This window comes from Drosophila santomea, chromosome 3L (assembly GCF_016746245.2).
Source record: "Drosophila santomea strain STO CAGO 1482 chromosome 3L, Prin_Dsan_1.1, whole genome shotgun sequence".
Taxonomy (NCBI): Eukaryota; Metazoa; Arthropoda; class Insecta; order Diptera; family Drosophilidae; genus Drosophila; species Drosophila santomea.
This window is the reverse complement of record NC_053018.2, coordinates 1,304,753-1,318,075: the sequence shown is the minus strand read 5'-3', so window position 1 is coordinate 1,318,075 and position 13,323 is coordinate 1,304,753. Positions and strand designations below refer to the sequence as shown.

Sequence of the window (13,323 nt, the reverse complement as noted above, 5' to 3'; positions counted from 1 at the left end):
CGTTGGCAGCTCTGCAAATGGATTAAAGCTAGGGCTGCATAGCTTGCGAATTTTTAAGATCCGCTCTTAAATGTTTTTAGATCGTTGAACTCTCAAGAGCTTATGCTGAACATGAAGATCAATCCTTTGTTATAAATAATTAACTTTACCTTACAAAATCCGTTTCCGAAAAGTGAAGCAACTCGCGTTTTACAAATAAATTTTCGTTATAGATTTGTGGTAATTATCAAAATTGCTAACTAAAGGTATTCAGAGTATTTGAATTAGATAGGGAAATGAGTGAACGCTTTTAGTAATGTAAAAAATATTAATGGATTGAGCATTGCTATTTTGTGTCACCATTTTTTTTTGTTAATGCTTATGCACTATGTTTTAATTATTTTTAAACAAAATGAACCACTCTGAACAATCGTAATCAGGGTAAATATCCGCCAATATAAAACACATGATTATGGCATAGCTTGCCGCCCTGGTTTCTATAACAGCCGTTTTTAAGCCGCTGAACTGCTGACCTTTGGTCATTTTTGCTGGAAACAATTGGTCGAATCACATCATAGATAGCATACTGTTTATCAGAGCTATCAACCCTGGATAAGCCGCGCCAATCCAAAAGATTTGAAACTCGAAAAAGGCTGCAGCCGAGGTGATTGGACAAAGGAAAACCGGTTGCCACGGGGATTGGACAACTCATCGCGTGTGAAAAAGTGGGATCAGCACAGGTGCCGATTGATTTTCTCCGCAGTTTGCCACGCCAACAGCAGCGGAAAATATGCAGGAAGCCTACGTCAACATCAACTCCATTCCCACCCACATCTTCACCTGGGGCAGGTGGATTGAGGAGACCATAACCGAGAAGGAGATTGTCATCTGCATAACCGGCAATCCCGGTTTGCCAGGTTTTTATACAGAGTTTGCGGGCACTTTGCAAAAGGAACTGGGCGATCTTCCAGTTTGGGTGATAGGTGAGTGCGCTGGCATTTCCACAATGAGTCGGTAATAGCACCTTTGATATTCCCACCAGGGCATGCTGGCCATGATGATCCACCTGAAGCCAGTATTCGGGAGGTTCCCCAACTTAGCGGCAACGAGGAGCTCTTCAATTTGGACGGACAAATCCGCCATAAAATCGCCTTCATCGAGAAGTACGTGCCGAGTGATGTTAAAATCCACTTGATTGGGCACTCCATCGGCGCGTGGATGATTCTGCAGCTGCTGGAAAACGAGCGGATACGGAACCGCATCCAAAAGTGCTATATGCTGTTCCCCACCGTCGAGCGGATGATGGAATCGCCCAATGGCTGGGTGTTCACCAAGGTCGCCATGCCCCTGTACTCGGTGTTTGGCTACATCTTCTTCAGCTTCTTCAACTTCCTGCCCGTGTGGCTGCGCCTGATGCTGATACAGATCTACTTCTTGATCTTCTCCATTCCACGACAGTTTCTGGGAACCGCCTTGAAGTACTCCAAGCCATCGGTAGCGGAGAAGGTGGTCTTCCTGGCCGACGACGAGATGGCCAGGGTTCGCGGCATTCAAAGGGAGATTGTAGAGCAGAACCTGGACATCCTTAAGTTTTACTATGGCACCACCGACGGATGGGTACCGGTCTCTTATTACGAGCAGCTCAAAAAAGACTATCCCAAGGTTGACGCCCAGCTGGACACCAAGAAGATCGCCCACGCCTTCGTTCTGCGGCACTCGAAGCCTATGGCTGTAATCGTAAAAGATATGATCCAGCAGCATAGACGGGGTTGAGATCGATTATTGTCCTAGCCCAGACAATCAGCCCTGTCCAGTTCCTAATCCACCCATACGAACAGAATTGTAATCCGGATTAGGGTTGAACAGCAAACCCATAGCAATTACTCCACTGCCTTTGTGTGGCAATTAGAATGTTTTTATTAGTATCTTTTCGCAGCTCTCGAAGGAAACTCTAAATATAGTCAAAAGTGATTTAACACGCTTGAGTGGTGCCTTATTTTTCCGGAGATCCTGATCTGCTGCGGGACCCCGACTTGGATCGGCTGCCAGAGCGAGAGCGGGATCTTGAACCCGACGGGGATCGCGATCTTGAGCGGGAACCAGACTTTGAGCGCGATCTCGAACGGGATCCCGACTTGGAGCGAGACCTAGATCGAGATCCGGATTTGGAGCGAGATCTGGAACGGGAACTCGACTTGGAGCGAGCACGGGACCCAGATCTATCCGATTCCCCGCCAGATTCGATGCGATTCTTGACGCGCTTGCGCTTGGTAGCTCCATCACTGTCGCTTCCACTTCCAGAGCCACTTCTGCTCCTGCTGCGCTTGCGGCTGGCCTCGCGATCACTCCCGCTTCCAGATCCACTGCCACTCCGGCTACCACTACGATTGCGACTCCTGCTTCTGCTTTTGCTGCGCTTGCCGTCAGATTCGGATTCGCTGGTGGAGATCGTCTCCTTGGACAGCACCTTGAGGCGCTGCTTAGCGGATAGTTTCTCCTTGGATTCCTTAACCGGCTTTGGCTTCTTGCCCTTCTTCTTTCCAGACTTTCCACTGGCCCGCGGCTCCTCCTCGCTGTCGCTCTCGTATTTTTCCGTCTTGCGCTTGCGACCGCTGCCCTTTTTGCGTTCCGCCTTGCTCTTCTTCTTTGAGGGACGTTCTCCCTCACGGCGAGGTCCATCGTTATCGCTATCGGTGCCGGAGATATAGTCATCCTTACGAGCTCGTCCACCTCCCTTTTTGCGATCCTTTTCTGGTGCAGAGTCCGCAATGATGAGCATGTTTTTAGTCTTCTCCACGTACTCCTGCCGCTTGGCTAACAACTGGTCCCTGGAGGTCTTGGCCTCCTCCTCCCGCCGCTTGCGCTGCTCCGCCACCTTAATTTTAAAGGCCTCGCGCTCCTCCTCCTGCTTTCGGCGCAACGAGCGCTCTTCCTCGTCGATGCGACGCGCACGGCCCACATGGTACTGGGCCTGGGAGAGCAGATCCTGGCAGGTGTTTGCCTCAATACCAGCCACCTCGATGTTGAAGCGATTCTTATCCCCGTGCACGGACAGGTATTGGAAGTATCTATGAAAGATTAAAGAGGGTTTTGAATGAGATATTTAGCTAACTTATGAGACATAAAACATATTTAGGGTCATTTAACAAGGAAGTTATTAGGTAATCTAATCCAATCTACCGTTTAGCTGTTCATGATGATTTCTTTGCATTAATCTCTTTCTGATAAGCTATAATACTATTAACTCGATGTCGCTGGACTTCAGCATTTCAATACGTAAATTCAAATTGGTAATAACGACTAATAACCACTTCAAAATATTTGAAGAGAGCAAGGCCTTCAGCAGTGTTATCTTAAGAGATTTTTGTTACCACTTACTTTTGAGCCAGCTCCAGTTCGTGGACAGCCTGCAGCACAACTTCCAGAGTAGACTTCTCATCCTTGAGAATGGCCATGGCCAAACGTGAGAGGACCACTGCTATATTGAAGAGTAAAACTGTGTCCTGGGGAGCAACTCGACGGGCCTTAAGTAGCACTGCCTTGGCCTCGACCAGTTTGTTGGCCCGAAGATATGCTCTTGCCAGATATTGCATCACCTCGACGTTGTTGTGTTTGTAGAACTTCTTCATGCAGTTCTCGTACATCTGAATGGCGCTGATGTACTGCTTCTGTTCGACATAAACGTGCGCAATGTTTAGCCACACGTCGCAAAAGTCGGCGGTGGCTTCGCGCACCTGGGCGAAGATATCACGCGCCTCGATGACACATCCTTTATGGGCCAGCACGGCACCAATTCCATTGGTGGCCCAAATATTTCTGGGATCATTGCGAAGGACCTGGAAAGCGAATTCGTTTCGTTACAACTTAAGATATAATTTATCTATTTCAAACAGTCCCACCTGTTTGAATATGGCCAAAGCCTTCTCCTGATGCTTCCTTTCCTTCTCCTTATCTCTACTCGGCTGATGCAGTGTTTGCAATGAAAAGTTGCCCAGAGCAATCAGTGAGTAGGCATCTGTAGATGTGGCCGGATTCTTGAGGATCGTTTCGAAGTTCTTCTGTCCCAAAGCGAACTGCATCTTGGCCAAATGAAGGTTTCCTAGCAGGGATCTCGCATCTGGATTGTCGTTGTTGATGTTCAGCGCGTCCTTGAAGAAATCGGAAGCCACGAAAATCAAACCCTTGTCCCTTGCCATGCAACCCAGTCGCAAGTAGCAGTCAATGTAGTTGGGATGCTCCTTGAGGATCTCCTTGTACAGCTTGTCGGCCACATCGTAGCTACTCATTGCCTCGTTAAGACGGGCCAGATTGTACTTCATGGTGACCTGAATGGACTCATAGTATTTTACATCCTTGTCCATCTCAGACGTCGCATGCTTCAGTGCCGACTCCAGGGTGTCCTTTGCCATCTTTAAGTTGCCTAAGCGGTAGTGCAGAGAAGCCACGTTGTTTTGAATCTCAGCGGGTATCTCGTACTTGGCTTTGTCCCGAAGAATACTAGAAGCGGTGCCGTAAGCATTCAGCGAGGCCTGCAGGTCGTTCTGCTCCAGGATTTGGGCCAGTTCTATCCAGGCTTCAATGTCCTCGGGAAATTGTTCGGTGACCTTCTTGAGGTGAGTCTTTGCCATGTCCCGCTTGGTTTGCGAATTGGAGTGCGCGTACAGGGATCCAAGAATCTTCATGGTCTCGTAGTTGCCTGGCTGGATTTTTAGCACCTTCTCGAAACACTGAGCGGCCTAGAAGTGGTCACAAAGTTGGTAATTAAAAGGTTCGATAAAAAGTTTGTACAACTCACATTTTCGGTATCTCCTCGATATATATACATCTGGCCCAGTCCGTAATGGGGCAGCACGAAGTTAGCTGGCGCAATCTGAGTGGATTGGTAATAGTACTGGAAGGCCTGATCGTAGTCGCTCTGGGCATGGAAGCTTCTGGCCAGCTGGTAACAGCTTTCGGCTCTCATCGCCTCGTTCTCAGTGTTGTGGAAGGCGTGCAGCGCCAGGTGGTGAACTTTCTGGTAGTCTTTCTTGAAGAAGAAGTGATTGGCCAGGTGATTGAGCACCATGGGATTGGCATTGTCGATGGTGTATGCCTTGGAGAGCATCTGGACACCCAACTTATTGGACTCGGGCTCAAGTTGATTTAGCTTGAGAACGGCCAGGCCAATCAAAGCGCCCACACACTGCTGATCCAGCTGGAGCGCTCGTTCAAAGGCTAGTTTCGCCTTCTCGGGATTACCCATCTTTAGAAAGCAGTGGGCCATGCCGATTCTCACGTTCGCCGGACAGTTTGGATTCGTACGCAAGGCCTTCTTGTAGAAGGCCATAGCCCCACGGTAATCCTTGCGATTGAACGCGATGCAGGCCTTTCCCAGCAGCGAGGGAATATTCGAGGGGGACTGGTTGAGCACAAAGTTGAACTGGGCATCCGCCTGGTCCATCTTGTCGCCCTCCAGCAGACAGAAGTAGGCCCTGCCCAACAGATGGCTCTGGTCGTACATGATAATCTTGTCGGCGCTGGTGTACAGGTTGGTGGCCTTCATGAAGAGCTCTCGTTTCTTGTCCTTGGACTTTTCCCGATACGCCTCCTGGACATAGTGGGCAGCGAGCATGTCCAGGGCGCGCATGAGGTCCTTGTCCGAGTCACGGTACTCCTTGGTGGCGTCATCGCTGCGCGACTCCTCCAGCAGCGTGACAAAGTCCTCCGTCTTCTTTTGCTTGTAGTAGGCCAGCTGGAATAGACGTAGCCATGTGGAACATACTAAATGCATTGTATGCAGTATTTCAACTTACCGCCACATTGACCCAAACGTGCAGGGGCGCCCGCTCCTGCTTGAGAATGCTCAACACCTCTGGACAGTCGGGCAGTTGATCTGGGTCCACCTCGATCACCTACATTGGGTAAATAGGGAGATTAATCACTTGAAACCGGAATCTTTCAGATCGATGCTCACCTCATCGGTGTCCTGCAAAGGGATCTCTATGCAGTTGGACATGGTTGCTGAGGCCTTGAGCCAACAAACTAAGCGGTAAAAAACGGTTTACTGGCCCGAAAACTTGTGAAAATTTGCAGAAATTGGCAAAATGTGCAAAAAACTATATATTTTCCATTCCGGTACGCTTGTTAGGGAAGGCACAAGAGTCGATTGCGCCAACGATACTTCTGCTGCTATCGGGTTCGATAACGATTGTTTGTCATTGGCAGCGATGGCAACATCAACATTTGAGCTTGAAAGTTCTGAAATACCACAATTTTTGCTTTTTGCAAAAAATAGTACAGTACAGATAGATTTAAGATAGCAACACTGTGCATATTCAACATGCACTAACTAGCTTGTACCCAGATAAATCTAGCTATTATTGGCTAGCAAGTGACTCAGTACTGCTCTACTCAAAATGGTTGGCAGCTCTGCCAGTTGTAGACATCATTTATAGATGGAAAATGAATTTGTCAGAACCACCTGAAAGATAGTGAATTTCGGTTTAGTTTTAAATTTAGATCGCGCTTCGGACAAGTGAGATGTGCTAGTCGATAAGATAAGATGCTGGCCCTGGGCAGAACGGTCGCCGTGGGCGCCTTTTCCACCCCAGTCCTCTCCATTCGCCTGGCCACCTCGACGAAAACGAAAACAAAAACAAACGTACACAAACAGGCCCAAACAGATGTTCGTCTCCTGTTACGCAATCTCGGCAAATTGGCGCAAAATTCAACGACGCTGGGCGGCAGAACAGCGCCGGCAGCGGTGGGAAGAGCAACACGTGAAGTGACGGATCAGCAGCAGACAACCAGGCGCTTCCACAACTCTGCAGCGGGAAACTCGAGGTATTCGGCCAGCACCATCATGACTTCCTATCACAAGGAGCTGCTGCTCAAGGACTACGACATAGTGGGCTTCGATCTGGATGGCACCCTTTTGCGCTACAATCTCCACGAGATGTCTGCGCTGATCTATCACGTCCTCAAGCAGTTCCTCGTAGAGCAGAAGGGCTATGACAGCGATCTACTCTCCCAACCGCTCAACTTGGATTTCCTGCAGAAGGGCCTGTTCCTGGACGGACCGCGTGGCAATGTCCTGAAGCTGAGCAGCGAGGCCCAGATCCTGCGAGCCACACACGGCACCCGTCTACTCAGCGACACAGAAGTTCTAGCCATCTACGGTCGAGATCGAAGGTGGGAAATCACCACTGCCTTTTACAGGGATCCCCTGTCCACTTGGAATGGCGCCGCCTCGACGCAAATGCGCTCGCTCTTGGATTATTTCGATATGCCCAGTGCTTTGGTCTTTGCCCAGGCGGTGGATCAGGTCGATAGGAAAAAGAAGCCATCGGCAGGAGAGGAGTATCAGGTCTGGCAAGATGTGCAGGCGGGCCTGATGAACATCTATAGCCGGGAGCACTTCCCCAACGACAAGAGTCTCTACTTCAAGAGCATGCGAGCGGAACCCGAGAGATTTGTGCTCAGAACGGACCCTAGCGTGATGAACTGGCTTGGGGAACTGCGAAAGTCCGGCAAGAAGCTCTTTTTGCTCACTGGCTCCAACGTGGACTTTGCCAACTTGACGGCCACGCAGGCGCTGGGCAAGGACTGGCGCAAACACTTTGATTTCGTGGTGACCTACGCCAAGAAACCGGGCTTCTTTACCATGCAGCGTCCGTTCATGCAGGTGGATGTGGGGAAACTGGCGGAACTGCCGCAAGAGATTAAGGACATAAAGGCGGGCGAGGTCTACTCCCAGGGCAATTGGCACCAGCTGCACGCTGCCATGGCTGGATTGCTTCAGAAGGAGCCGTCAGAAGCCAAGGCACTGTATTTCGGTGATAACATTATCCAGGATGTTTATACCCCGGTCAAACACCGCGACTTTGATGCCGTGGCCATAGCTGAGGAGCTGCTCATTGAGGATGGTAAGTATCCGTATGCTGCCGAGTTGGACTCCCAGCTGTGGGGCCCGTACTTTGCTCTGGACTCCACACCCACTCTGTGGTCCAGCTTCATTAGCAGCTATGCCCAGTTGTGTGTGCCCTCAGTGGAGGAAGTGGCGCAGACTGCGCCGGACAAGCGAATCGTTTGCCATAATCCGTATGGCTTCAGTCCGCGGTTGCCCAAGGAGCTGGAGACTGTACAGCTGAAGAGCTGCTGGCGTGGATAAGCGCTCAGCTATCATCTTCTTCCTGGAGACAATAAACGACCTGCGATCCCGAGGCGCGGTAAATCCGATAACGCTTCTATCAGTGGAAGCGTCTTTAAAATTCTTACGTACAAACCATTGTATTTGATTATAGCAATAAAACACGCGAGACTCTGAATTGTTCAATTTAGCCTCTACAGTGTACTCCATAGCAATAAGGTTTACCACACTTAGGCTTATAACTATTTTAGTCCCCTTTAACAAATTGTCATGTCAATAGCCAATTCGTTCGTAATATGTGCACTGTATTATATTTTAGGCTTCCACCTTTCGATTTATGAGATTCGTGGCCTTATTCCAAAGTCCACAACAATGTCCGATAAAAGTATTGGCACAATAAACAACTAACTTCCACTGCTGAGAATTTAAGAAGCTATTTAACTTAAACGTTGGCTCAATTTAATGTTTAAGCTGCATAAGTTACTAATTGTGTAAGCCTACGTATTTTATAATCATGCTCTGCCTATACTTTAATGACTCACTTGAAAAATCTGAGACTTTTCTCCGACTTGCAGTTAAACGCTAATTGAGTTCACGATGTACAAATAATTGCATGTGTAAGAACAGAAACTAAAGCAAATAAATTGGTTGTGCATCATCATAGCAAATGATGTTTTATAAATAATTTTCTGCTATCGCATTTCGAAAATGTTTACAATACAATTCCTCAAAAACAATGTGGAGGCACGAACGCAAAGTACGCTAAAGTGCAAGTTTTATCAAATGAATTTTAATTGAGTAGATTTGTGGCATGGGTTGCGTCTTTAAGTACGTGCAAATACTATGGTAGATAGAAAAATAAACTTTACGCTTAAGTGGGAAACAGGGAAGGCAATAAATAGCTTGAATGACAATGAATTGAGACTAGTTGAGGCGTTCCACGGCCAGGGCGATTCCCATGCCGCCACCGATGCAGAGCGATGCAATTCCCCGACTGCCACCGGTGCGCTCCAGCGCATAGAGCAACGTGACTAAGACACGGGCACCTGAAGCGCCAATCGGATGGCCCAGCGCAATGGCACCGCCATTCACATTTACTTTTTGTGCATCCAGTTGCAGGTCCTGTAGGACAGCCAGTGATTGGGCGGCGAAGGCTTCGTTTAGCTCGTAGAGATCCACTTCCTCGCGCTTCCAGTTAATCTTTTTAAGCTGAAAAATGGGAATATATAGAAAGCATGCATAGAACAGGGATGTGAGCGTAGCTACCAATGCTTCGACAGCAGTGACTGGTCCCAGTCCCATCACCTTGGGCTCAATGCCACTCTGCGTCCAGCCCACAATCTTAGCCAGCGGCTTTAGGCCCTTCTTGGCCACCTCCTTGCCAGACATCAGCAGCACTGCAGCAGCGGAGTCGTTGACACCAGAGGCATTACCAGCGGTTATAGAGCCGCCCTAAAAAAGCGGGAGAAAGTGGGTTAACTCTCGCTGCTTGTATATTGTTCCTAGACCTACCTCTTTGAAGGCTGCCCTGAGCTTCTGTATACCCTCGACGGTGCTGCCCGCCTTGATGTACTCATCCTTGCTGAATGTGATCGTTCCCTTGCGATCCTTGATCTCCACGGGCACAATCTCCTTGTCGAAGTAGCCCTTACTTTGGGCCTCCTCGGCTCGGTTTTGCGACTGCACGGCATAGGCATCCTGGGCTTCGCGACTGATTTGGTATTTCTCGGCCAGATTTTCGGCGGTGATGCCCATGTGTATGTTCTCCATGGCATCGGTCAGGCCGTCGTGGATCATCGAATCCACCATGGTGCCCGGTCCCATTTTGACGCCCTGCCGCAGATGTATGACGTGTGGAGCTAGGGACATGCTCTCCTGACCTCCTGCCACCACAATCTGTGCATCTCCGGAGCGGATGGCCTGGTAGCCCAGCGCTACAGTTCTGGAGAGGGTAAATACCGGCATAAATGTATGAAATTGTATGAGAAACTCTGGCAAACCCACTTTAAGCCGGAACCACACAGCATATTGATGCCGTAAGCAGGCACCTGAATGGGCAGACCAGCCTTGAGCGATGCCTGGCGTGCGGGATTCTGGCCCTGTCCAGCGCTTAGTGCCTAACAAAGATATTTACATAACAAATGGATCGGTAAGATTGGAAAAGAAACAGTAATGACATGGGCGAACCCACCTGGCCCAAGATGACTTCGTTGACCTCTTGGCCCTCCACATTCGCCCGCCGGAGCACCTCCTGGATCACCACGCTGCCCAGATCGGATGCCTTCAGTTTAGAAAGCGTACCATTGAAGCTACCTGTTGATTTTTCAGATTGGACAAACAGGAAGAGAAAGTTGCCAATTAGAATGTGGTTTTTATGAATGGTTCAGCTAATTCATCTTAGTCTTACCAATGGGAGTGCGTGCAGCGGACACGATGAACACGTCAGACATTCTGGATGGGCAAGGAACAGGTGTTTTCGACTTGGCTATTGAGCAGCAAATAAATTCTAATTTTCGAAATTGTGTTATTGCCTGCCAGGAGTGTGACCAGGTGATGTCTGAGCTCAGAATCTGCACTTTCGGAGCCCATCCCCACAAAAATAGCTGGCTCTCACTGAAAATCACAAGCATAAACAGCAACACCATTGAATCATATATTTTTTAATTAGGATATAATAAAAGTAAATTTAGAAAGCCTCGAAATTTGGTAAAAACTTAATGTTTTTAATTTAAGAACTCAGGGTGACCATTTCTCTAAAGTTTTAATTCTTCTTAGTATTTTACATCTCATATGATGGTATATTTGAACAGTCCAGCCGCGGTCACACTGCAGTACACAGAAAATTTACCTTTTTTGTTGAGAAAATTAGGGAATTTAACGCACAAAAAGCGAATTAAAGAGGCCCAGAACGTGAGGCGCGATCATCAGTCGCCCCGAGGACCCCAAGGCACTGGAAAAGGAGTCGCGGTTTCAGAGATAGCCCCGTAAAAGGACCCACGCAAGCAACAGTCCTCCGCCGCCGCCCCAAAAAGAACCAAAAACGACTGAAGAAGAAGCACCCCCGCAATCTGCAATCTGCAATCTGCGATCTCTAGAACACTAGAAACCTAGAAGCACTCCACTCCAGAAAGTCGAGGAAGCCAACGCGGAAGCACCAATAGCACCATGCAGGCGATCAAGTGCGTCGTCGTGGGCGACGGAGCCGTGGGAAAGACCTGCCTGCTAATCAGCTACACGACCAATGCCTTTCCCGGCGAGTATATACCCACCGTGTTCGACAACTACTCGGCCAACGTGATGGTGGACGCCAAGCCCATCAACTTGGGCTTGTGGGATACGGCCGGACAGGAGGACTACGACCGACTTAGGCCACTGTCCTATCCCCAGACCGATGTCTTCCTCATCTGCTTCTCGCTGGTGAATCCGGCCTCGTTTGAGAACGTAAGGGCTAAGTGGTATCCGGAGGTGCGCCACCACTGCCCCAGCACGCCCATTATTCTGGTGGGCACTAAGCTGGATTTGCGCGACGACAAGAACACAATCGAAAAGCTGAGGGACAAGAAGCTGGCACCCATCACCTATCCGCAGGGCTTGGCCATGGCCAAGGAGATCGGAGCGGTCAAGTATCTGGAGTGCTCGGCCCTGACGCAGAAGGGTCTGAAAACCGTCTTCGACGAGGCCATCCGATCGGTTTTGTGCCCCGTGCTGCAGCCCAAGTCCAAGCGCAAGTGCGCCCTGCTCTAAAAGAGTTAGACAGTTGGAGTTCCCCGACGGACTCTGTTTAAACGTAATATTATTAACTATAAAACCATTATGTAACCTAAGCGTGGCCAGGCTAAATGGCTGATCCGTAGTTTCTTTGTTACAATTTTGCCACTAATTTCCGCTTCTGTTTGGGGCGATTCCCCCAAACCAAACCAAACTCTTGCTTTTGTTTCGTTTCCGAGTTCGTTTCGAGTGTTCTGTAATTCATAATCCAATTCTGTTTACCCGTGCATTAATTTCAACTAAAAGTTAAAAGCGAGATGTTTCTAGATGAAATGGAGAACTGTAAACTCTAACTGTATTTTGTATTATTTAATAACTTTTGTAATTAAAATTAATGTTGTAAAACTGAGGTAAAACCAAAAACAAGAAAATGAAAAAAAAAAACAAACGAAAAACCTAAAAAAATGTGAGACAAGGACGAGAATAGCCGCATAAAGAGCATAAAGCATAGATGTCGCCTGTTGATCGAAGGTCCTTCCAGAAGGGATCAGGATATTGAGTCAGTAAAGTAAACGTTCCATTGCAATTACACTTACATTATTACATACTTGTATTTAGATGTTGTTGGATATCGAAGCGACGGCGCTGGCGAGTAACAACTTTTTAAACTTTTGCTAGATCCAGGAACTATCAATATATATATACATGTATGTATAAGATGAAAAGTCCTTCGTATACTATGTACTGAATTAAAGGCATCAAACTGAGCAACTTTGAATACTTTGTATTTTAAAACAACAGATATTCAAGAAACACAGCCACAAAAACATGAACGAAGCCAAGATAATTATATAAATGTGTCTATTTCAATGGAAATCAATAAAGCATAATAAAAGGAGTTTGGTTTATTTATTGCTATATTTAGCAGCCTTTCAAGTAGAATTTGCGCATATTGTGGAACAATGAATGGGAAAGAGCTTGAAACTAGTTTTAGCTTAGGCGATTCCATCAATGGTTCTCTCTTCTGCTCCGAGATTTCAGCGGCACATAAGCAATCGTACTCACATAGCCCACGCATTTGTATATTCTTGAGTTCATTGTTTATCAAACTTCGTTTCTCAATGGCTGATATCACCCTCGAGTGCTCACTGTACCCAAAACGGAGACAGACTTATCAACGCCCAAAGACGAATTATATGCTTATCTCGGCGAAAGTCGAGAACCGAAAATAATCTAAATCAGCTTGAAACAAAATAACCGATTCTCAGAGCTCCCAGTTCTTGTTCTACACCGAGATAAATTTACATTTACACAAGTTTCTGTGGAATTAATAAAAGCATTTTATTAAACATTTTGCAACTAAACACTAAAATGATCTTGTAAAAGATAGTTGATGCACATTAAGTGTGGTGTAAGCCCAAGTGTCCCACATACGGAGGCAATCAAGATTCCTCTTCCTAGTTTTTTTCGGTGCACTCCCTCTCTTTGGAATGTTCTCGCAGCTGGAA

At 47.7% G+C, this 13,323-nt stretch overlaps 5 protein-coding genes across 5 annotated transcripts; 3 read left to right on the top strand and 2 right to left on the bottom strand.

The window, feature by feature from the left end:
• Positions 1-468: 468 nt before the first annotated feature.
• LOC120450402 (lipid droplet-associated hydrolase) lies at positions 469-1,955 on the top strand. The gene is made up of 2 exons (XM_039633398.2): positions 469-962; positions 1,022-1,955. Exons 1-2 carry the CDS (start codon positions 770-772, stop codon positions 1,750-1,752), a joined length of 924 nt encoding a protein of 307 aa, XP_039489332.1. The 5' UTR covers positions 469-769; the 3' UTR covers positions 1,753-1,955.
• On the bottom strand, positions 1,860-6,132 carry LOC120450399 (RNA polymerase-associated protein CTR9 homolog). The gene is made up of 6 exons (XM_039633394.2): positions 5,933-6,132; positions 5,772-5,870; positions 4,775-5,710; positions 3,879-4,715; positions 3,358-3,815; positions 1,860-3,047 (listed from the first exon to the last, which is right to left on the bottom strand). The coding sequence occupies exons 1-6, from the start codon at positions 5,972-5,974 to the stop codon at positions 1,973-1,975; spliced, it is 3,447 nt and encodes a 1,148-aa protein (XP_039489328.1). The 5' UTR covers positions 5,975-6,132; the 3' UTR covers positions 1,860-1,972.
• Positions 6,133-6,369: 237 nt separating this feature from the next.
• Positions 6,370-8,297, top strand: LOC120450400 (5'-nucleotidase domain-containing protein 1). The gene has a single exon (XM_039633396.2). The coding sequence runs from the start codon at positions 6,521-6,523 to the stop codon at positions 8,126-8,128; it is 1,608 nt and encodes a 535-aa protein (XP_039489330.1). The 5' UTR covers positions 6,370-6,520; the 3' UTR covers positions 8,129-8,297.
• A 454-nt stretch (positions 8,298-8,751) lies between these two features.
• On the bottom strand, positions 8,752-10,727 carry LOC120450401 (acetyl-CoA acetyltransferase). Its single transcript, XM_039633397.2, has 6 exons — positions 10,515-10,727; positions 10,299-10,420; positions 10,112-10,224; positions 9,620-10,049; positions 9,374-9,559; positions 8,752-9,316 (listed from the first exon to the last, which is right to left on the bottom strand). The coding sequence occupies exons 1-6, from the start codon at positions 10,555-10,557 to the stop codon at positions 9,032-9,034; spliced, it is 1,179 nt and encodes a 392-aa protein (XP_039489331.1). The 5' UTR covers positions 10,558-10,727; the 3' UTR covers positions 8,752-9,031.
• Positions 10,728-10,913: 186 nt separating this feature from the next.
• Positions 10,914-12,714, top strand: LOC120448348 (ras-related protein Rac1). The gene has a single exon (XM_039630312.1). It carries the CDS (start codon positions 11,273-11,275, stop codon positions 11,849-11,851), a length of 579 nt encoding a protein of 192 aa, XP_039486246.1. The 5' UTR covers positions 10,914-11,272; the 3' UTR covers positions 11,852-12,714.
• Positions 12,715-13,323: the final 609 nt, after the last annotated feature.